General features: G+C 49.2%; 1 protein-coding gene across 4 annotated transcripts; it reads left to right on the top strand.

Moving 5' to 3' along the window:
- Nucleotides 1-101: 101 nt before the first annotated feature.
- Nucleotides 102-20,972, top strand: TOM1 (target of myb1 membrane trafficking protein). 4 transcript variants are annotated; one of them, XM_079305274.1, is made up of 16 exons: nt 102-258; nt 7,689-7,773; nt 9,500-9,578; nt 9,738-9,887; nt 9,999-10,133; nt 10,375-10,521; nt 11,466-11,582; nt 12,009-12,142; nt 12,774-12,807; nt 13,343-13,451; nt 14,449-14,569; nt 16,946-17,021; nt 17,427-17,489; nt 19,017-19,076; nt 19,417-19,453; nt 19,559-20,972. In XM_079305274.1, the coding sequence occupies exons 1-16, from the start codon at nt 207-209 to the stop codon at nt 19,705-19,707; spliced, it is 1,548 nt and encodes a 515-aa protein (XP_079161400.1). In that variant the 5' UTR covers nt 102-206; the 3' UTR covers nt 19,708-20,972. The 4 variants fall into 4 exon arrangements, with proteins under 4 accessions (XP_079161400.1, XP_079161401.1, XP_079161403.1 ...); XM_079305277.1 differs by lacking the exon at nt 102-258 and adding an exon at nt 1,098-1,514; XM_079305276.1 differs by lacking the exon at nt 102-258 and adding an exon at nt 6,553-6,707.
- Nucleotides 20,973-23,882: the final 2,910 nt, after the last annotated feature.

Here is a 23,882-nt window from a genome sequence, read left to right as displayed (position 1 = left end):
GTGGGCTCGCACACCGCCCAGCCCCGGCAGCCGCCGCCCCTCCGCGGCCGCTCCGCGCCCCTGTCAGCCGCGGCGCGGCGGGGCCGGTCCGGGCGGCGGCCCGTGCGTCACAGCGGAGCCCGGCGGGGCCCGCCCCGGCCGGCGCGCGGGTCACGTGAGCGGCGGCGGCGGCGGCGTCAGCTGATCGCGGCGCGGCGGCGGCGGCGATGGACTTTCTGCTGGGGAACCCCTTCAGCTCCCCCGTGGGACAGCGCATCGGTGAGAGCCGCACCCGCGCCCCCCGACCCTCCCCGCGCCCCCGCTCGCCCGCCCGGCCCCGTACCCCCGGAGGCGTCCGCCGGACCCTTCCTCGGGGAAGCAACGGCCCCGCCTCCGCGGCGGGACCAGCAGCACATTAGCCAATCAGGAGAGAGCTCTGCTCTGACTGACGGGTGCAGTCGGCCAATAGCGGGCTCGCAGCCTGAGGCGGCTCCGTCGGGGACCCCGCCAGCCAATCCGGGCGCGAGGGGGTCTTGGGGTGGCGAGGTGAAGTTTGCTCACTTAAAGGGGCCGCAGGCCGGGGGTCCGCGCCACGCCCCCCGGCCCCGCCGAGCCCCGTGATTGGCTTGGGGCCATTCCCGCCCGCGCCTCTTCGGGGGCTTCGGGGAGCTGCTGATTGGCTGGGCTCCAGCCAGGGCAGCCTATCGCGGCCGGGCGGGAACGGCGCGCGTGACCTGCGGTGGCACGAGGGGCGGCCGCGCGACGATGGGGCTGTGGGACGGGGTCAGTGAGGGCTGTGGGGACACGGGGCTGTGGGACAGGGTCAGTGAGGGCCACAGGGACAGTGGGGCTGTGGGACGGGGTCAGTGAGGGCTGTGGGGACAGCGGGGCTGTGGGACAGGGTCAGTGAGGGCTGTGGGGACACGGGGCTGTGGGACGGGGTCAGTGAGGGCCACAGGGACAGCGGGGCTGTGGGACGGGTCAGTGAGGGCTGTGGGGACACGGGGCTGTGGGATGGGGTCAGTGAGGGCTACAGGAGCACCAGGGCTTTGGGGACAGCAGCATCAGGCTGGGCAGGCCCTGGGGCACATGGCTCTCCCAGTCAGACCAGTGTTCCCTACCCGAAGGACTCGCTCTGGGCACTGGGGGTGTTTCCTGCACTGAGCTGTGCCATGAGCAGTGCCTGGCAGGGCTGTGCCCTGGCTGCTGCAGCACGAGCTGGCTTGTAGCGTGGAGCACCAGCTCCAGCAATGAACAGCACCCACACTGTGACCTGGCAGGCCCATGGGCACACGGTGTCCTGCACTGCCTGTGCTCAGGGCAGCTTGGGGAACATGGGAGAAGGATGTGGCCTGAGAAAGTGGAGCAGAGATGCTGCAGTTAGAGAGAAGAAGACTGCCAACAGATGCACTGGTGTCAGAACAGGGATGCAGTTCTTAAAATGCTTAGAATGAAGACTCACTTCCCATGTTATGTTGCCTAAGGGCCTTGAAATTGTGCTTTTGCAGGTTGATGCCCGTTTAAACTGTCCACTTGTAAGTTTGTGCACTTTCTCATTCTTGCTGTTCATTGCTTGTCAGGCCTTGGCTCTTTGCTGTGAACATCCAGTCCCACATTCAGTCATTTTGGAGTTTTTGAACGGGTGAATAGGAGACTGTGCCTGGGGTGGGAAGAGAGCAAGCAGCTGCTTTAAGTAATGCTTTTATTATAATGATTTTAGAGGCTACCCTAACACTGTCCCAAAGTATGTCAAGGGCATTGTGATGTGTCACTCTGGTGTTGGGACAGATAGCTGAGATGCATTACAGCCAGGTGGTAGAAGGACCATCAAGAAAGACTTTGTGTTATCAAAATCTTCTTTCTAGAAGAAAATCACATGTTCCATCACACGTTCCTGGAGAACCCATCTCCTGCCCTTTCCTGAATGAATGCTCTTTGTTCCCTCAGTGAATGTATCAGATATGCCCTTGTGTTTGGGTAGAGACAATCTGAAGGTTGCCTCACAGATCTTCTGGTCAGTTTAGTAACCAGATTGTTAAGTGGGTTATACCTCTAGTCTTTGTTTCAATTAAATAAGGGATTCCCAAGCAACAAACCAGCTGCAAAGAAGAGGTGAAAAGATATTTCAAAAGTGCTGTCAGAGAGGAGTTGTATAGTATCACAGAGGTGTGATACTAGGGAGATCTTACTGACTGGGATTGGCTGGGGTTATGAGAGTTCCAAGAGGTGGAGAAATTGCAGAGTATGAGAAAGGAACTCTGTGGAGGACTTGAAAGGGCTGGTGGTTGAAAATATGGATATTTTCTCCTTTTGAACATTGCCTATCAACATCCTGGGGGGCATGGGTAAATGCTATCTTCACTGCTTGATTTGGGACGCAAACACGTCTTCCCCAAACTCGTTTGGTAGGTCTGTGTCAGCTGCATGTCCAACCCATGAGCCTGATCACCAAACCTGCACAGTGCTGCTGCCCTGGGCTGTCTGCAGAAGGATAATGCTGCGTCCTTGTAAATTATCTGGGTAAAGTCATGTATGCTTGATATAGCTTATGAAGTCTAAAATAGCTTTAGATGAAGGCTGAGGAATACAAAAAAAAAATCCTCTGTGGCACATTGCAGCAATGTTCTCAAATTCCTTCATTAATGTTAATCTAGTAAGACCCACATATTTTGCTGACTAGGAAAGCAATGCTCAGATAATCTCAATGATATGTCACAGAATGAGTCATTTGAAGAGGAGTAGGTTTTCTAGTTTCTTACTCACAGTTCTGAGACTTAGTCACAAAAGTTGCCTCTGTCCTGGTTTTGCACTGTGTTGTCTCTTCCCGAGTAAGAGGAATACAGACTTACTTGTTTGGGTTTTTTTTTTATATATTTGTTTCCATTGTGTGGTGGGTTTTTTTAAACATCAGTGGGAACATTTTCAAAGAGTGATAAAGAATCATAGTTCAGGTTCCCCCCTTGAAAGGGAAATCTGCTATGCCTCCATCTAGGAGCTAAGAGAAGCTTTTTTCCATTTTCAAAATGGAAAATCTAATTTCAAGGAGGTGAATTCTCTCTGAGTAAGAGTATGGAGAAGAAACTATCAATGCTCTCTCCTCACCCTGGCAGTCTAAAATAACTAGTAATTATAGCAATACCAAAAGGGACAGAGGCAGGTTATTTCAATGACTGAGGGCAGGCAAGGGATAGAAGTAACAGTGTAGCACAGAGATGACACAGATATTTTTTTATGGATGGGGGTTATTTTAAGCATGAGGACCAGGAAAAGTTGAGACTGTAAAGAGGGCTTTCCTGTAAGAAAAGGGTAGGAAGAGGGGCAGATGCAAAACAATATGCCAGAAAAATCCCCACAATCTTTTGGATCCCACCTTGCAGGTATTCCTGCACTGCTATGTGGGTCCCTGCAAAGTTGTGCTTCTCAAAAAGGCATTGCCTTGTCTTCTCTGCCTGCTCTGCCTGAAGGGAAAGGGACAAAGGAAGCAGTTGAAGAGTCACTTGATCCCTGAAAATTGGAGCTGATTCACAGGAAAGGAGCAGGAGTTCAGAGACACAAATATCCATGCCACTGTGTCAGCACAGTCTGTGTCCATCACCATCCTTGAATTAGGTTTGGAGCCTTATCTCTGGTCTCTCTAAAATGCATGTTGTCCTCTCAGGCTTTGGGGGAAGGATACAGCTAAAGGGTGAAGTCCTGGCAGAACTGGTGCTGAAGTTCTCTCAAGGGAAGTAAAAGCATGAGGCTTGTACAGGATGCTGATATGGGCCTGTGAGTTTGTGAACTGAAGGGAAGTTGGGAGAAGGGATGTCTTGCATTGCTTTCTGCTGAACCTAAGCTGTCTCATGCAATGAACAGCTGGTGCCCTCAAATGCCTGTTGAAATGGGTGAGAAGGTGCTTGATGCTTTGCTGAGGAACTCAGAGCCAGGAAGAAGCACTGCAGGAAGTACTGTTTGAATTGGAGAAGGGGCAGAGCTTATCATGGGCAAAGGATTTCTGATCAGCATCTGGCTGGTTATGGGTGCTTCAGGTCTGGAATGGGGAGCAAAGGGGACAGGACCTTCTGTCCCTGGCTCCTGGCATTACTGGCTGCAGTGCTGGTGTGCAGGGACAGCTAAGTGGGATTCCCCAGCCCCACAGTGTGCTCTCATCTGCCACCAGGGCAGAGACAATAACCTTGTAAAGAAGCAAAATTGTGAAATGTACTCATAGGACAAAGAAGTGTACAGCTTCCTTGTGCCAATTATGCCAAGTGCTTGGAGTTCTTCGTTATCTGCTGGTTCCAAATAGCTTTTATCACCTAGTGCAGTCAGCAGGAGCACATCCAGTGCATGCAGGAGAAGAGCTGATGCTCTGGTCCAACCCGTACCACAGTCCTGTGTGGTTCTGAGCAATTTGTGAGGCAGCAGGCTGGAATCAGACAAACCCCAATGCTGTCACACCCCAGGGAGCTGGACTGGCTGCCGAAACAATGTGGCTTTGGAGCAGCCCCATGAAGGGCCTCCTGTATATTCAGCAGCCGGTTGGTTTGGGGCTTGGAGAGCAATGGCATTCACAGGCTCATGATAACCTCTGCCAGGGAATTCTCTGCTGCAGGTCAGGCTCAGCTGGTAACACACAGAAGTAGATGGTGCCTGATGAGTCCCACCAGGCAGTGCTGGGTCCGTGGCAGTGCCCTGCCTCCTGTGGCTCGCTCTTTTTAGGGACTTGTCGCTGCCCCCAGCCATCCCAGGCTCAGATTTCGTGCGGAGCAGACAGCTCATGTGCTAATTACAGCTCGTGAAATGGGGCCAGCCACCCTGATCCTTCATGTGACTAATTAGACTTTGTTTCCTTCCCTTCTGCAGGCTTTACAAAAGGGCAAATTCAGGATTTTGGAGAAAATTCCATATCTTACTAGGCTTGGACAGTCCCTTACAGCTTAGAAGAGAGCAAGGAGGATTAGAAGGGCATTAACTCAGCTTTCCCAATGCCAGCTAGGCCAGGCCTTAATTTGTACTGAGTAAATTCAAGCATTTTGTCCTTGGAATTGCCTCAGGGTCACATTCCTGTTTTCCATATGCATTGCTCTTCCAGCTTTGCATTTTGTGACCCTGTGTTTTGTTTATGGCAGGTTTGCTCTTTTCCTGCAGCTCTCCCTTGATGAGTGTGTGAACTGGGGTGTCAGTAGCAGGATGACCACCCTATTGTGGGGTGACAGGGACAGGGTGTGTCACTTCTGAGGCAGCCCAGTTTTCCCCTAAATGGCCAGCCAGGTGAAGGAGCACACATGGTTTATTTACATTCCTTTCTGAAAAGCAAACCTGCTGCTCGACCTTGGCAGGACTGGTGCATTTGGAGGGAAAGGCTGGTGGAGAATGGGTTACAGTGTGCCACCAAACATTGGGAAGCAAGAAAAGGATATTTGCAGATTTAATTCACGTTTGTGTACAAGGTGAAGGAAGGTTGGGGAGATTTGAACAGCAAGGATTGATGGTTAAATTAATGTTTTAGTTTGTCCTTTGTTTCTTCCATAGCTTAGAGCTTCCAAGCAGGCTCAGCCCTGTTCCTAAGTTGTGGGTTTTTCCTCCCATGTGCAATGAGAAGAGTGGATGTAGACTTCCCTGTCAGCAGAGCAACTCCTATGTAGTGGATTTCTGTGATTCATTGCCAGTGGCAGCAAACAGTGCAGGGAAGCTTCTGGAATGTTCAAACCATGATGTGTCATGAGCAGGGGATCCCGGAGGAGAGCACAAGTGAGGGGGGCTTTGTAACCACATGAGCCAAACCCATTGGCCTGACCTGAGCTGCAACCTGCCTGCCAGCAAGGCTGGTATCCCAGGGCAGGAGGAAACCTGGAGCTCTGACATTGTACTGATCCCAAAGGATCCCCAATGGAAAACATTTTCTCTCATGTGTTACCAGTTTCCTCTACTGACTGGTACATGCCCTGGTGCACCAGACACACATATTGCCCTGGATGTATTCTCCACCACATCACCCAGTGCAATCCTTCCTCCTGTGCCTCGCTGAGGAAGCTTGGATCTGCCAGAGATCTGGATCCCCATGTAAAGTTAATAGTCAAAGTGACAAAAGTTTACCTGAATCAAGGAGCCTTAAGGTTATTCCAGTAATAGCCAGACCTTTAGAAAGGTGGAAGAGTATCAAAAACATTCTGCCACTCTCCTTCCCTGCCTGCCAGTCTTCCATCTGGCTGTGGCTACAATGTCATCAGCATAACCACTGTGTAATCAATGCATTCTGTAGCCAACAAAAAAGGTGGTGGCTGGATTGTGATAAGATGCAGATAGCTTCACACTGTGGTATGCAATCCGTGGGAGGGACACGTGCATAAGAGGCTGCATTGCACAGTGGTATGAATAGCTCTGTGCCTGACCCTTAATAGGACATGATGGATGTGCTTACCCAGGCAGGAGTTAAAAAATCTTCTTCCTGTGTTATGGTCCTATCCCATTACTGCGTGAACGGGTGTTTAATTTCATTCCCACACAGGGATCATTAGCTGCTAGGTCAAAAGAAAAAAAAAAAAAAAAAAAAAAAAAAAAAAAAAAAAAAAAAAAAAAAGAAAAGAAAAGAAAAAGGCAGCTCTGCAGAGGAAGGACCTCTCAAAAGGAGTAGAGGACCCACATCAGCAAGGGACAGCCATAGATTTTGCAGGGACAGCAGATTTGATAATGCAGTCACTTCTGTAAGTACCTTGCTGAGACTGAGCTCTCCTAAAGAGCACCTGGTAAATGCTAAACCGGTCTGGCCAGTTTTAATTCTCTTGCCCCAGTGCTAAGACAAGTGTTTGGTAGAATGAGAGAGCTGGAAAGGATGGTTCTTGTCCTCTGCTTGCCATTTGCTGCATCTCTGTGTTTCCCTGTAGTCTTGGGAATGCCTGGGTCCTGCTGGCCCCACTGGCAGTTCTCTTTCCCCCAGCTACTGGTGGTGTCCCTGAAGGCATGAGTCAATGGCCTGGCTAGGACTGAGACATGGATGATTACAGGGTGGAGACACTGGTGCTCCCAGTAATAGCTGCTCGTTTCCCAAATCTCTGCCTTGAATAAATAACATCAAGGCTGACTGAGGAATTCCTAATTAAAGGGGAGACAATCCAAGCTGGAGCAATATTGCTTTGACTTCAGCCTGCAGTTTACTTCTGCCCACACTCCCTAGAGGCCAGAAGTTCAGGGGAGAGGTGTAAATAAGAGAAACCCTGCTTTGGTTTTCAATGTTTGCTTGTTTGTTTTTATAGAGCTGGTGTACAAAAAAAAAAAAAAGGGGGGGGGTTTGATTCTTTTGTCTCCTTATGTAGTACAAATCAGGAGTTCCTGGCATTTGATCCGTATCAGTGTGAGCAGGATGAATTCACAGTTTCTGGCCTTGCAGTAACAAAGCAAATAAGCCCCTTTTCCTTAGCTGTGGAGCTGAAGTCATGCTGAGCCCCTTCCCCTCGTGTGCAGGACACCAGAGGTCACACACAGTGTGTTTGTGTGCCAGTAGCATTGGTGGCATGGGCGAAGCTGGGCACCCACCATCCCAGCAGTGTGCTCTGCCATGGTGACACCTAGTGGGGAGCACTTGGTGACCTGGAATTTGCATATGGATTTGCCTCCTTGCATGTTGCAGTGGCAGCCAGGAGAAGCAGCCTGGGGTCTGGGGTCTTGTGAGAGCTTAACTTAAGAGTTCCAGGGCTGCTCTTAACCTTGTCTGGGCTTCTGTTTTCCAGAGAGAGCTACCGATGGGTCCCTGCGGAGTGAGGACTGGGCTCTCAATATGGAGATCTGTGACATCATTAACGAGACTGAAGAGGGGTAAGGGATCTGGCAAGGGCCCATATCCAGCAGCAGGTCCCTGCATTCCCTGTAACACCACATCTCTAGGCTGCAGTGCATGCACTGGGGGAGGTAATAAGCTAGGCTTCCCAGCAACCCCTGATACGGGTTCTGATAGGAGACCTAGAGACACAGCAAAGCTGTCAGAGCATTTATTAGATGCTTCTCTATAGTCCTGGTGAGTGCTAGGAGCCATTCAAATAGGCCTTCAGGGTCCCCAGACAACCCTCTCTTCAAGCCAGGCTGCCTCCCATCTCCAGAAGGTATATTTGCATTTCTTCCACTTTGATTTATTCCCCCTTCATACCCTTCTCTTTCTCTCCTCTGGGAATGTAAAAATCTAAAGGCTAAGAATCTAAAGACAAAGAAGAGGGGAAAATCTCAGGCTGCTATTCAGTCCTCTCACTGTGCCAGTCTTTCTTGGGTTTCTTCTCAGGTATTTTCATACACAGTCACTCAAACACACACAAAATGGGTGGGGGAGCTCTTGTCTCCCTCTCCCTGCAGGGAGATGTTCATCAATCTGCCAGACTTGTTAACTCAGGAGCTGGGGATTTGCCAGTGAATTCAAGGGAGAATGCTCCTTCTCACAGTGGAGATGTCAAGAGGAGCATGTGAAAAAGAAGGTGCTACATGGAATAAAACATGTAGGTTTCACTCCTGCTGTCCTCCCCCACAGTGATGTTGACAGAGGATTAGCAAGCCCAATTTTCAGCTTCACAGTTGTGTGGAAACAAAGTCAAACATCTCTACTTAGAGATCTGTCACCACTCCTTTTCCACTATTCCCACAGTGCAAATACAGTTCTCAGACCTGAGCTGTGGCCACTTCTTTCAGGTCTGGGCACCTGATAACACAGCTGGACAGGCTCTCCCATTGCCCTGCTAATGCACATCCATTGACACCATGCTGCCTCAGAAGTACACTTCTGCTCTCCACCCACTTTTCTCCTCCAGCACTGCTGCTCTTCCAGCTCAGCTTCTTTTCCTGTGCTCTGCAAGAATATGCTGGTTCATTTGGGCCTTCTTAAGACCACAGTGGTCTGAGACCAGGGTGTTTCTTCCCTCTGAGAATGGTTAATGAGGCCCTGCTATGCTGTTGCTCTCTTACCCACCTGCAGTATAGGCAAGGTTTTGCCACAGTGTCTCCCCTGCAGCTTTTGAGCCTCCTTCTCCCAAGAGAAATGTTAAACAGCTCCTCTTTGAGTAACACAGGAATTGCCACAACTTGGTCTCTCCTTCCTGTTTCTAGCCCATGCCAAGCTTTTCTGTGATCTCCTCCTCTTCCGTCTCTCTGCCATGGGATTTTGCTCTACCCCCCAGGAGTGTGTTTCTAGCATTGTTTTTACTCTGTTCTCTGTTGTGTCCTGAAGACCTTGAGCTGTTGCAGGCATCAACACAGAGGCCTCTAATTTCAGTAATAGCACTCAAGCACAAGGTTTAATGGTGGACTTCACAGTGTTAGGTTTATGGTTGGACTCGATGAACTTAAAAGTTCTTTTCCAACCTAAGTGGTTCTTTGATCAGCCAACCCCACTCCTCTTGCAGAACCACAAGCAAAAGCTGCTTTACCAGTCACTGCTTCAAGCCATCCTGAAAACATGGTGAGGAGGGACACCTGCTGAGTATGAGGCATCCAGAACCTGTGGCTGTTTTGCATTGCCTCAACCTTCTGATGATCTTTCTTCATCTCATTTCTCCTTCAGGCCCAAAGATGCCTTCCGAGCCATTAAGAAGAGAATTGTAGGGAACAAGAACTTCCATGAAGTTATGCTGGCTTTGACGGTGAGCGGTCAGGGCTCTCTCTCTGCTCTGTGATACTGTGCTATAAAGCTGAGTGCTGAACACAAGTTTTAGCACACATGCTGAACATGTACCTAAAGCAAACAAGGCTAACACATGAGGGCAGAGAAGGCTACAGCTAATGCCTTATTGCCTTTGAAGGTCCTGGAAACCTGCGTCAAGAACTGTGGCCATCGCTTCCACGTCCTTGTGTCCAGCCAGGACTTTGTAGAAGGTGTCCTGGTGAGAACAATCCTGCCAAAGAACAATCCACCTGCCATAGTGCATGACAAGGTGCTGACCCTCATCCAGGTGAGCCAAGAAGTGTGAGCCTCTGCAGCAGTGCAGGGAGTGTGTGTCTTTAGGTGTTTGTACAGAAGGCTGTTGTATGTGGTGATGGGCTGTGCTGTCTCTTCTCCCCAGTCCTGGGCGGATGCCTTCCGCAGCTCTCCAGACTTGACTGGTGTCGTTGCCGTCTATGAAGACCTGAGACGGAAGGGACTGGAGTTCCCCATGACTGATCTGGACATGCTGTCACCCATCCACACACCACAGAGGGTATGGAAGTATTGCTGAAAAGAAGGATATTGGGCAGCTGCCATTCTGGAGCAATGAGGGGATTTCAGGAGCTGTTTCTTGAATTAAGAGGGTTTTTGAGTGGTAAGAAGCTCCAGAACAGCCAAGAGCTGTTGAAACTAGATGAGGAGTTGCCATCAATATTTCTCCTCTAGTTGCGCTGCCCTGTCAAATGTGAGTGTCTTACATCTCCTTCTCTCTGTCACTTTCCCCACCTTTGTAGACTGTGTACAGCTCCAACTCTCAATCTGGACAGAATTCACCTGCAGTCAACTCCCCTCAGCAGATGGAGTCCATCCTCCACCCTGTCAGCCTGCCCCCCGGGAGAGGCACATCCAGTGACGCACCCATCACACCCACACCAGAGCAGGTGAGTTGGACACAAGTCCCACGATGTTGCCTGACTCTTCCTGTGTTTGAGGCTATTTCACAAACACTGTTCTGGGACTGCAGTATTGGTCCTGCCCTGGCCCCTGTCTTCAAGGAGCTGTTCCTCTAAAGCACAGTCTTTCAAGAGCTCCCCAGAGTTCCATTGTGGTCACAGTGATGAACTGGAATACTGCAACCGTGGAGTGGTTATGTTTCATTAAGACAGGGCTGCTTGCAGGTAGAGGAAAGTGGGGAGCCAAGACATGATGCCTCCTTTATCATCTTTGTTTATATTGCCTCACTGCTTATTTTCAATGAATCAACCCTGTCTGGCTATGTGGTTTCCAAAGGCTAAGGCTTCCTCACTTGTTTCCCCATCCTCTTTTCTTCTTCCTCACCCTGACTTCATATGACACCATGTTCATCACCAAACCCTAGCTGTCAGTATTTTGCATTTCTTTGCAGAACAGAGGGTAGAAACTGTTTTAAAGAAGCTCATTAGCTTGTAAACTAGAGGACTAAAGCTTCAACTGCATACTTAGCTGAGGCTCTCCTGTTGAATGGGAATTAATTGTTTTCCCCTCTCTTACACCACTTTGGAAATTAAACAATTTAAATGGCTACCTCATGGGAGCTGTTGGCTGAGGAGAGATTTGAATCATATCAGCAGCCTGTGCTGGCCATTAAAAATCAAAGCTAGACTAGTGGCCAAATATCCCAGGTGAGGGCTTGGCGTGTGCTACCAGCAAATGAATTTGATGGCAAGCAATGGAGGGGTTTTCTGCTGGGAGCTCCTGAGAGCTAAAATGAGAGGTGACAAAGACCTCCCCAGTGGCTGTTCCCTCCAGCTCCGCAAACAGGCATGCACACATGGTGCCATTCTCTGCCATTCAGAGCTACCTGAGCCTCCCCTGGCAGAGCTGTGACTTCACTTCTCTTTTGCAGATCGGGAAGCTGCGCAGTGAGCTGGAAGTGGTGAATGGGAACACAAAGGTTATGTCGGAGATGTTGACGGAGCTGGTGCCCTCCCAGGCCGAGCCTTCTGACCTGGAGCTGCTGCAGGTAAGGAATACTGGGCAGGGTGGAGGGCTGGCACATGCACCACAATTAAGCAGTGACGTGATGGACTAATGCCCAATGCATGCCAGGTGTGGGGAACAACTGGACAGTTTAGTGTGGGGCTTATCAGGGAGTGCAGGAATAAGGGAGACACAAGAAAGGTAGAGTTTCAATGTTGGATGGAAATTGCATTACCAAGGCTGGAATTATCTCACAAGGGAACTTGTAGTCCCCAAGGGCCTTTCTTTCTGGGTGATGTGTTACACAAAAAGCATACAATCATTCCATGTAAAGCTCAGACTCAATTTACCTGTCACACCAATATTTGTTCCCAGTAGCCTATGGGGTCTGTGTTCCAGTCAGACTCCCAAATTTGTGAGTGCTCAGCCATAGTATGACCTTAGTGGTGACTTGCCCTTCTTTGAACAGGAGCTGAATCGAACATGCAGAGCCATGCAGCAGCGAGTCCTGGAGCTGATTCCCCGTGTCCTCCATGAGCAGCTGACTGAGGAGCTGCTCCTCATCAATGACAACCTCAACAACGTGTTTCTGCGCCATGAAAGGTACCTCTCTCCTCCTTTCTCTTCCCTCCTCTCCCACAAAACTTTATTGCCCTTGAAAGCTGCCTATCCCACCCTTTGGATCTTCCCATGTGTTTAATACTCAAAATGTATCAGTCTGTATCACCCGTCTTTGAGAACAAAGCCTGTTCTCAGATTTTGGTGACTAATTCCTGTCTCTTCAAAGCTGCTGTGTAAATTCTGATGGGATATAAGATGTCTCTGTGCATAACTCAAAAGAAGGAGGCAACTGCATGGAAAAAGCTGGTTTTCTAGCTCTAAGGCAGATGGGAGCAGAAAGAAATTGCCCAGATGGGATCAGCACTGGATTTTTTTCCTTCCATTTCAACAAACATGTCTTTGCTAGTTCATCCCCAGATGAACTGTAAGGAGAGCTATTGGTTATGAGAGAGTGTGGATGATCCTAAGAAGCTTTCTCACACTACCTCTCAGGAGATGTCAACTCTATGGGTCTTGCTGGGGTATCTCGAGGGAAAATTTGGCCCTGAGCCATAGTTCCCCTTTCCTAGTGAATAGGAAAGGGCAGACTGTTCCAATTCTTATAAAAAAACCTCTTGAGCTATGGGTGAATGAGCCCACCCTACTGAAATGCATCCTGTCACCTTTCTTGCAGGTTCGAGCGTCTTCGGACAGGACAGCCTGTTAAGGTAACTCGGATCAACTGCCCTTCTGTGCAGCTTGGTTTGCTTCCTGCAGGTCCAGCAGTGCCCTGCTGACTTGGGGGGAGGTTCAGTCTGCCCCACTTAGAAGTGGTGGGCTTTGCTGTCCCAGCCTAGCTGCACCAGAGCACCTGGTGTGCGGGACACCCCATTTCCCACTGCAAACCTCTCCTGCCCTGCCCAATGAGCAAGAGCAGAGCAGCAGCAGTTACAGTTATTGAATAGTGAGATTCCAATTCCCATATGATCCTTCTCTGAGCACTACCCTGTCCTCTGAACCAGTATCTACCCTACTTACTGACATCCAGCAAAACTGAGAGAGTGGCTACCAAGGCATATGCTGCCCTGGGACACTATTCCCAGCCAGTTCTCTGATCACTGTCCTCTTCTCCCTCTTCACTGCTGATATCTTTCAATGGGTGCAGAAGGGCTTTCCTCTCCAGTATCAGTGAGCTAGGATTGGAGGGTCAGGGTGTCCAAGTTTCAGAAGCTCTCTACCATCTTCTTTTTTCTTCTTCCAAAGGCACCAAATGAGGCAGAGAACAGCTTGATTGACCTGGGACCCAGTACTCCTTCAGCACTGAAACAGCCTGAAGTCACCAGCAACCTTTCCTCTCAGCTGGCTGGAATGAGTATGTTGCCATATGGTTTTCCCCTCAGTCTTTCTCCTGGCTGCTTTGAAAATCCTTTCCCATCCTTGAATCCTCTCCCAAAATTATTTAGTCAGATTCCTAGCGTAACCTAGAAAAATGCCCTGTGTTTTCAACTAATAAACTCATGAAGAAACTTGTATATGCCCCAAGGCACTCAAGCATATATCTTGGTGGCCTCACCTCACGTTGTGCAGGAGGTGGCTGTGACTTAAGAAGGACCTCAGTATTAGTCTGTGGCTAAGGACCTGGCCTTCCAGCAGGACTGGGGATAAAGTTGCTCCCTCTGCAATGCCTGGCAGCATTGCCTACTTGCCTCTTTCGTTGTGTGGTGTCAGGCTGACCACTGAGTTTGGGAGAAGCAGAGCAGCTGAAGCTGTGCTGCAAAGGCAGCCATGAGCATCTTGGGCTCAGGACCCAGGATTTGACAGGTTGTTCACTCAAAAAGCATGAGGGGTCCTGTGGGTTCTTCAAGACATACCAACAACCTACATAGCACTGCCTGCATGCAGTTGCAGAAAATTGACACCAGACTGTTTTTATAGACAAGCCAGCTGAGATGTTTTTCAAGTCAAGTTTTTTTGGATGATGCCTGAGTCATGAAAATCCACTCATCTGTCTCAGAGGTGCTTGCCCAGAAGTACAGGTTATTTTCTTCCACAGGTTATGGAGCAATTCCCTCCAGAGTTGTCTAAGATGGTCAGAAACATTTAGCCTTCAGCATCAGTAAATTGATGCTGCTGCTTCTGTCTGAAGCTGAGCCAAAAATATCTACTGAGTAGGCAAAGAAACAGCTTCTGTTACTTCACCCACGACTGCACACATGCATAGACCATCCTGCAGCTGAGGAGCAGAATGGAGGAGTGGGCCTAGAGTAGTTTAGCCTGTTCTAATGGTAGTTTTCCATCCAGCACTCTCCAAGCCCACAGTCCTCCATTTACTGTTCTGTGCTGCCTGCTCACCCTGCTCTCTCCCACAGACCTGGGCTCAAGCAGTGTAAGTGCAGGGCTGCACTCCCTCGACACTTCTGGCAAGCTGGAAGAAGACTTTGACATGTTTGCCCTGACCCGTGGCAGCTCGCTGGCTGAGCAGCGCAGAGGGTGAGTGGAGCAGCTCACTCTGTCCTGTCCTGCCTTCTTGCAAAGGAGGAGGGCTAAGGGAAAATGAGGCCATTACCTGACCAGCAGCAGTTCCTTGGAGACAGCAGGGTGAAACAGAAATGCACTCTTCACATGCACAGTGTCTGTAGGATGAGCTCTGTGCTCCCCGTCCTTTTTCCTGCTGCCCCTTCACAGCATCCTCCTGGGTCTGGGGAGAAGGAATTGGTCCCTGCATGTGAGCATTGCAGTGTCACGTGTTCTGGGAGATTCAGAGTCTGGGGATGAAGGTGTGAAGTGGGACTGGCTCAGTTTTCTTGTCTGCTGCTGAAGTCATGTGCCCTGACTGGGATGATGTTGAATTTGGGAATTGCTGAGTACTGATTCAGCCTAACAGACAGAGTATTGAGCTGGAGTGCAGGAAGAGTGCAGGAAGTTGTGGCTTGCAAGAGGGCACGGTTCTGTGCCTCAGCTTCCCTGTTGGCAAGTGGGACTGAGGTTTCTTCCTCCATGGTGTGTTTGAGACCTCCTGGTGTAAAGCACTAAGAGGTAGGTCTCCATAGTACTGGCTGAAATGAACAGGCCTTTTCCACTGCAGAGTGGATTCCTGAATCTTTGTTCTGGAGAAGCTGGCAAGATGTGCTGACCATATCCCCTCGGTTTAGAGGTTGTGGCTGATCTCACACTGCTTTGCCTGGCAGAGCTCATTTGCTGCTCTCCACAGAGTACCAAGCAGTAGAGCCCATGGGCACATCACTGCCTCCAGCCCTCCAAGGCCTGTGCTCCTGCATTCCTGCAGCCATTGAAGTGCCTTGTTCTGCAGCTGGCCAGTAGCAAGTTAAGGTCTCTTATACATGTCAAATTAAGGTCTCCTAATGATGTTCCCTTCCATTCCTCTGCCTCAGACTGCTTCTGGTAAACATGGTGGGGAAACCCATAGCCTACATGACTTCATGTGTTTTTCTCCTGGGTTTCCCCACTGCTTTTACTGTGGGTTGTGCTGCCTGAGGACAGAGGCTGTCCAACACATAAACAGTTGTAACAACAGCACCCAATCTGGGGCTGAAACCAGAGCCACTGGTATGTGCTCAGTGCTGGAGTCCTGGACAAGGGTGGAATTGTATCCTCTCTGCTGTGGCACAGTCCTTAACAGGCTGAGGCTTATGATCTCTGCACAAGTAACAAGACATCTTCTATTTATTCCTCACTGCCCTTCATCTGCCTGCACTTGCACTCCTGCCAAGTAACCTCTAGTGGCTCAGGCTTCACATTTCACTCACAAGCCTCTGCTCTCAGTGTCTCCCTCCACTTGAACAGACCCATTGCTCTACAGCTCCTGAACAGGACGCGCTGTCAGAGCCTCTGGGGTTTGTTCCTGACCCCCCATGTTTCATGTGTGTATGGATGAGGCAGTGCTTGAGGCACTTCAAGCCTTTCCTGCCATTCTTCCTCATCAGTGGCATGATAGCAGTGCTGTACTTCATCCTGGATGCCATTATCCACAGCGGCCCCTTCACTGATGAGCACTTCTTTGAGAAGTTTGAGCGGCGGTGGCCCAAGCCCCTGGCCCCCAGCAAAAACAGTTCCACTTGACGGTCTGCTGGATCTGTGGGAATGGGCCTGGGAGCAGCTGGAGAGGAAACTTGTGGAGAGTCTCTGTGAAAGGCTTCATTTTCCTAGCATGGAGAGTTTTCCTCATTCAGCATGGATCAAAAAATGGTGACGTGTGGCATTGTCATGTGTGGTAGCAGCCTAGAGGGGACACAGGATTGGGATGAGGGAAATTATGGATGAGGCATGTCTGTGTGTGGAAAGAGGTTGCTGTAATGGTGCATTTGGAGAACACTAGGTTCTGATCATCCAGTCTCACTTATTGTCAGCATAGGCCAGTGAGCCTCTGCCACCATAATTTCTCACATGGTATTAGTTAAAGAGATGTTTTTGAGCTATTTGCATCTGCAAAGACAGGTGAGTATGTACAGGTTTGTTGCTAAAATCCTTTCTGAAATATCTGTTATATTCTGGTCAGTCTATGTTAGTTTTCTCTCTTTATAGTCCACCCCAAAAGTGAGTATCATGGTCAATACACCTACCTCTATAAGTCTGTGTCTTAGTTTTTATATAAGTCCTTCTCATACTTCTGTCACTGTGCCAAGGCTGTCCTATTGTATCCCACAATGTTCCAGTGAGTAGATTAGTCAGTTTTGTGGTAGGCTACACATTAAATAAGGGCTTTGCATATCTTTCTAGAAGCTGTCGTTAGCAGAATGGCAAGGCACAAAAAGTTGTGCAGTCAGAAGAACTGAATATGTGTTTAGGAGTTCCTGCTCTTCACTCTCAGGCATCTCATCAGCCTGTTGACTCTCTTTCTGCTTCCAGGGTAAAGTATGAGGACCCCCAAGCCACCAAAGGCCTTGCTGGTGCCCTGGATGCCCGGCAGCAGAACACAGGAGCGGTAAGTGGCCATGGCTTTTCCTGCTTCACCAGGATTGAGAGTAACCTCCTGGCTCACCAAGGCAGTAATGGTGCTGTCTGTTTGGAAAAAGTTAAGTGATGATAACTCCCAGTCTCCATCAACCTGCATTTCCTACTGGGCTGCATACCTCATTCTTTGAAGCCCTGAGGTGAGGAGCTGTGAAAAGTCTGGGGTTGCCTCAGGCAGTTGAAGGATATCCATCCCCAGGGAAAATTCCACATGGAAATGTATGTTTTATTCCTCTTCAGTAAATTTCCAAATCCAGTTGCCTTCTCTCTGCAATCAGAGAAGTAGGCCACCAGTATTAGTATATTCTTTCCCTCACCTTAAAGCCACTGCCTCCCTTCTCCCTCACACTGCAATGCAGACTCTTCTGTCATCCAGGGGGAGTCTGGTGCCACTAGTGATGGAGCCCAGTTGACAAAGTGGATGATGCGTCAAGGAATGGTGAGATCTGAGGTCGTGGAGCACCAGCAGGGAGGAAGGAGGCTGGGGCTGCTGAAACAGAAGTGTCACTGGCACAGCACATGAGGATGCACGGCAGACATCAGCAGATGCTACTAACTGAAATAGAGCAACCCTGGGCTGGGCCACTAGTGGAGACCAGATTTGGGAAGAAAGCAGGCAGTGTGCCAGTCCTTGCTCAAGTAAATGTATATGTAGGAAAAAATCCTAGGAGCTTGAATTTGGTCTTTTGACAGCAGGAATTCCTGCAATTACATTCCCTCAGGCACACAGAGACTTTGACAGCTCATGGGTCTGAAGCTTGTTAGCTTGTCTTCCTGTAATGAGCACAGCCCAGACTGATGTCTGCTCTAGGAAGTTTCCCCACGTGCTGTACAGTTGGCACTTCTACCCCAAAGAGAGCCTCTCTGGGCAGGCACAGCCAGCTTGCTTTAAAACTTCCCTCACCTCACACATCCTCTTCCATTCCCATTCATCCATCTGCCAGCTGTGATAACTGTCTGTGCTTGCTCCCTCATTTGAGGAAATCTGCCTGTCTTTGGTACAAAGATGCTGCTCCTTTTCTTAGTCTTGGTGTTTTCCTGAGAGCAAGAAGGCTATGTATATTATAAAGCTAATAAATAAGTTCCCACAAATGCTCTCTCATTCTTCTGCTTGTGGAGCCCCTAGCAAGGGCTGATTCTTGCTCAGCTTTGTTCAGGAGACCATGACTGGAGAAAAGGATCTGGGGTTATAAATCAGACTTTGTTTCTTTCAAGATTACCTCTGTCCACTAGGGATATGTCTCTTTACTGTTTAAATTGACCAGGACCATGAATTCTTCTGAGCTAGCCTCATCCCTGCTGGAAGTAAAATTTAATTGTAGATTACTTTCTCTTTGATGGGTCTGTTTCAGTACTTTGGTGTGGTATCAAATCCTGCTGTGCTCCATGATTATACAGGGAATCAGTTCTTGGCAGGTGTCTTCCCCCTTACTGTTGTCAGACCAGGCACCTCCAATATCTTCAGCATTGCAGACTTTGACATCAGACTGTAGAGAGAGAAGGTGTAGAGAAATGCTTATCTCTTGTTCTCTGGCTGCCTACACAAGCAGCCAATTCCCACCTAGTGGGTCCTCACCAAAAAACAAAGTCTGGTCCAGTCCTAATACCCCAAAGCCAACCACCAAACTGCAGATGCTATTAATGGCTTGTATCCTGGAAACTGCATGTCTGGGCATGGATGGGACAGAGGAAGCAAGTAAGCAATGGCTAACACTGAAATTAAAATTTATTTATGTCATATAAATTAGTGCATTAGCCAAGAAATTTCAAATTGGCAAGCCAAAACCACTACACACTGGTAGCTGGGAGGGTTTTGCAGTGGCACTAGCTGGATTTGGATGGGCCTGAGCTGACTGAACAGTGGAGCGAGAGGCTGAGCTTCTGGGTTGGGCTTTCTTTTTGCATAGTGGATTTACTGGAACAGCCTCTATTTTATTTGCCTCATTGCCCTTTTTTTCTGTCCCAGGTACCAGTTCCTCAAGGCAATTTCATGGAAGACATAGAAAAGTGGCTTTCCACTGACGTGGTAAGTGGGGGGCTGCCTTTTTGGAGCCAGCAGTCCTGCCAGAGTTGTCTGTGGGGCTGGACTTCAGGCAGTGTATAACAGTGCTGGCATCGCTGAATGCGTGGCTGCTGGGAGGGACCAGGGAAGGAAAAGCCAGGGACACAGGCTTTGGGATACCAAAACAGTATCATCAGCCTTCTGGGAGCCATAGCTAATGAACTGAGGCTCAGAGCCCCTCTAACAAGTCTGTACTGTGGAAGTGGAGGGAACACTATACTGTGTCTCCATGTGCAAAGAATCATATCTGTGAGATGCCTTTGCCTACCTTCCTTATAACCATGCCCTTCTCTTTCTTTGCCAGGGAGAATCGGAGGATCCAAAAGGTGTCACCAGTGAAGGTGAGATGTGCCAGCCAGCCCTTTTCTTTAACTGTTCCTGCCAGCACCTTGGCTCTTCCACAAACCTCCCTCTTTGCTAATGTTCTGCTCTTCTCTTGCTCTCAGAGTTTGACAAATTTCTGGAAGAGCGAGCCAAAGTCGCAGACCGCCTCCCCACTTTGTCCAGCTCCTCAGCAGGGACGTCTGTCTCCCCTCCTGCTGCCAGCCATCATCGGAAGCAAGCAAAGGAAGATGATGCTATGTTTGCCTTGTGAATGCTATGGACCCGTGTGCTGTGGAGCAAGAGGCTGTGTGTGCTGTTTTGCTTGCCTCCAACCAGGGGCCAGCAGAGGAAGGACTCTGTCCCCTTCCTCCATTCTCTTTCTGTTTATCCTTTGAGTTATTTTTATTTTTAAGCTGCTTTCAGACATTCTTTGTTGTGTTTAGGGATATCATACTATAGATTTGTGAAGGGGGGTTTCAAAGCTGCTAGAGAATGTGGGAGTTCAGTGGGCTTTTCTTTTTATGGTACAGTGTGGGCAAAGCAGAAGAAGCTCTGGAAGAAGCTCCCCCATCCTACTTTCCAGTGAGGTAGCTAGAGATCTTGCCCAAGGAACAGGAGAGGCTGCTGCCTGCAGCTGAAATCACTCCTGCCTGCCTCTTTCCTCACCCCTCCCCTAGAATGTATCTCTCAGCCCTCTGCCTGCCACTGTTAGACTGGAAAGCACGGGGATGTGAAGCATTACTGGTGGCCAAGGAGGAACACTAATGGTAGAGGGACCCTATTGCTCTCATCTCTCTTGCACAAGTGCTTTGTGGTATGCAACACCTTCCCACTCACAACTACTTCTCTTCCTCTTCCTCTCCTCCCTTTCCCTGTGAGTTTATCCAGAATCCTACCCACAGCCCAGATGTTTCCATTGCATGACAGCCAGTCATCCAAGCCCTTGGCAGCACACAGGACTGCAAGCAGTACCCCAGGCTGAAAGGGCTGTCTCCCATGGGGTAGGATGTGCCTTCAGCAAACTAGTTGCAGTTAATTTAATTCTCCATTATCATACTTTTCTCCCAAGCTGATCCTACGTCCCTCTCTCACTTTCACTGATGCCTTCCACCACATGGTGCCGTGGTGTGGGGAGTCCCTCTGAACCAGAGGGACACACAGACTCCCTCAGGGTGGCTGTGTGTGCCAGGGTCACAGAGCTGCATCCCCCTGAAGCAGGAGGCCCTTCCATCAGCCCTGTTACACCAGTGGGAACGTGCTGTTCCTGCAGAAGCTTGTTCAGCTGGTGAGCACAGAGGGGAAACAAACATCAGTCATCTCATGCTAGTAAAGCAGCCCTGCAGCAGCCAGAAGCTCCTCTGCACATGGGGGGAATACCCTTCAGAGCAAACTGCACACGCTGCCCACTTGTAAATGAAAGCCAGGGAGGAGGGTGCCAAGCTCAGGGCTCCTGCTCGTGGCATTTCTTGTTGAGCATGGGAGAGTTGTCTTTTTTTACTGTACATTAAAGGAGCAAAGACTTGAGCCTCCCTTGAAGATATGGTGTGTGCTGTCAGTGCTGCTGTGAGGAGGGGAGGATGCACTGAGGAGAAGAGGGATGAAAGCCTGCAGACACATTTGCTCTCCATGAAGATGTAAGGGCATTGGTGCTGAGAGGAGAAGAGCATGGGGGCTGAGGGTACTGGGAGCCAAGCCAGGTGCTCCCTGCTTTTTACTACAGTCTTGTGAGGAAGTGGTCACAAGCCATCTCAAAATAGCAACAGGGTGAGCTGCTTCCTCTTCTTTCCCTCTCTGCCTTGTGACCAGATCTGAACACCCACCTTGCAGCCCATAAGCCACATAGAAAGACATCCAAGAATTACAGTTGCTACTAAAAGGCCCTCTGGAATCCACAGGACATCCTCAGTTGTCCTTATATCATTTCTCCAGTGTCTAGCTGAGTGGGAATTGTTGGAAGGATTCTTAGAATCACATTGAGTGGATTTGAAAATGACATCTGAAAAAGGCAAAAGGGCAAAGTGGCTGAGCTTCCCCTGCTGGAGCACGTGCAGGAGAGGAAGCAAGAGCAGGGTCATGATGGAATACACTGTGACCTGTGTAACTGAAGGGCCTCCAGAACAAGCAAGGCCAAGCCCTCCAGCCAGTGCCTGGCCTTGGGCTGCCTGGCTCACCTGGAAGGAAGGGCTTCTGGTACCCCAGCAGCATTTATGAAGGGTACCAGCCCATTCACACTGGTGATGATTTAACACTGGTTCATACCTCAGTGCCTCCAGCTCCCTCAGAGCACTGCCTGCAAATTCCCCAAAAAGAGAAACAGACATCCCTGAATGAATATCCTGAGTAGAGGGAGTTCAGACTCCTCCTTACCACCTCTGGGATGCCCGGGGCCCACCTCAGGATAAAGACCCCCTCTTCACCCTCACCTTGTTTTTAAGTCCCTGAACAGCTGGCACAGAACCTGGCAAAGCCAAGAGGGAACTGACCCCAAGGAAGACTTGAGTGCAGCAGAAATTGGTTGCCTCTATTTTTGTCAAGGGACAAACAGATGGAAAACATTTTTGGTGTCTGCCAAGTGAGGTCAGTTTGAATCGATGGCCAACAGGTGAAAATTCAGAGAGCTGCTTGTGGCCACCAGGGTGAGCCTGTCCCCTCCTGACCGTGCAGCCAGGCATGGTCACAGTGCTTTTCACTGAGATTTATCCAACAGTGGCAAGGTATCTCTTTTTCAAGTAACTGAAAATACAAAGAATGGAGATGAAGGAATGGAAAGATTCCAAATCAGTTCTGTCGTACTTGTTACAGACTATACCAATAATAGCTTGAATAATTTTGCAAGGTTTCTTTTGAGAAGGAACTTGGTGGGAAAAAAAAACTTGCTAGTTCTTCAAGGGATCATTTTAAGTAGAGCCTGGGCTCTTCACATTGGCAAAAAACGGCTTTATGATTTAAAAAAAAAAAAAAAAAAAAAAAAAAAAAAAAAAAAAAAAAAAAAAAAAAGCACTGTAAGGAATTATTTTACATGCCTTTCCCTTTTAAAAATTTGTTTTAAAAAGAACAGCACTGCATGCTCTGACCACCAGATGGCTGTGGTCCCTCGCACACCCAGCCCCGGCTTTTCGATTGCAAAGGACAGCCACTCCCTTGGCAGTGACCTGCTTAGCAGGCTCCGCCACCCCCGGGGACAGAAACAAAACAAAGTTTTTCCGTATTCTGGTACTATGCTGCAACCATCAGCCCTGTGCAGCCTCGCACAGCGAGCACTCCAAGACATGCATTCATCCACACGTTGTGACGGAGCACGGGAAGGGGTGCTCGTGCTTTGCATAAACACCCATTAATAACCACACTGGGAACAGGATCCTGACCTGGACAGATATTTTGCATGACCCAGAACAGCTGTTGCCATGCTAGATTAAGAAAGACATAACTTCCTTGTACTGGGTCAGAGTTGCTCGACCCAGAGTTGCATCTTTAAAAACTAAATACACGCTAAAAGTTAATGAGAATTTCCATGATGTTCGGGTAGTGTGATACTTGGCATGCCAGCATTACATTCATACAGGCAAAGAATTACGTTTCTCTTTTACCAACCACTAACCTCCAAATAGTATATGATTTTTTTTAAAAGGTGGTAACAAAAATATGTCCTGATTTCCCACAGCATTGTCTCACAAGTGAGCACAGAAGTGTCCTGAGCCTGTACACTGGGAAGGCTGTTCTCCATTCCACAGGACTTTCATGTTGCTTTGCCACGTCAAAACTTCCTCAAAGCTTATTTTGAATAACAAAATTCTCCCTCCCTTCACAAAATGAGAATAACCCACTTCCCCTTTCCTTTAGATTACTGTTGGTGTTGCTAAGGGTGGATGAAGATGATATAAACAAATGAGAGGGAAAGTAGGTGCTGCAGTGCTCAGGAGCAAGGGAATGGAGATGGCCATAGACAGGATCACTCCCCACGAGTACATGTTTGCTGCAGTGCTGTCTCCAGCAGCCTTCCTGCAAGGCTGGACATTGGCCCTTGCCAGGAGCTCTTGGATAGGGTGTGCTACCGTGCAACAGACAGGTTGGGGGCTCAGCCCTGCCAAGGAGACTCCTGGGGACTCTGCAGCAGGAATTTTCTTGGGGGGATCAGAAATTCCCTTGCAGCACAGAGAAGCTATGTGTACCTGTATTCAGGCACTTGCTTTCCTGGCCAGTGTAGGCAGAAAAGCATGGATCAGGCACAAAGCAAATTTGACAGTGGGGTGAGGCAAGGACACGGCTTTCCTGCGGCTTTAGGGGAGTCTCTGTCACCAGCACAGAGTGGTAGGAAAATCTGTGGAAAATCTGTATTTAGAAAGGTTGCTGTGAGGCACTTCAGTGGTATTTTTAGCTGCTTGACCAAAAAAAAAAAAAATTAGAAAGAGCTTAAATGACAGATAAGTCTCAGTCAGAGAGAGGTGC

Source organism: Erithacus rubecula, assembly GCF_903797595.1.
Source record: "Erithacus rubecula genome assembly, chromosome: 4".
Classification (NCBI taxonomy): Eukaryota; Metazoa; Chordata; class Aves; order Passeriformes; family Muscicapidae; genus Erithacus; species Erithacus rubecula.
This window is presented reverse-complemented; position numbering and strand designations above follow the sequence as displayed.

What these genes read in the sequence shown, in the direction of transcription:
- TOM1 (XM_079305274.1), top strand. Translation starts at nt 207, where the DNA reads ATGGACTTTCTGCTGGGGAACCCCTTCAGCTCCCCCGTGGGACAGCGC. An exon ending in CCATCCACACACCACAGAGG is followed by an intron (nt 10,134 to 10,374) that starts GTATGGAAGTAT and finishes CCACCTTTGTAG; the next exon opens with ACTGTGTACAGCTCCAACTC. An exon ending in AGTGGCTTTCCACTGACGTG is followed by an intron (nt 19,077 to 19,416) that starts GTAAGTGGGGGG and finishes TTTCTTTGCCAG; the next exon opens with GGAGAATCGGAGGATCCAAA.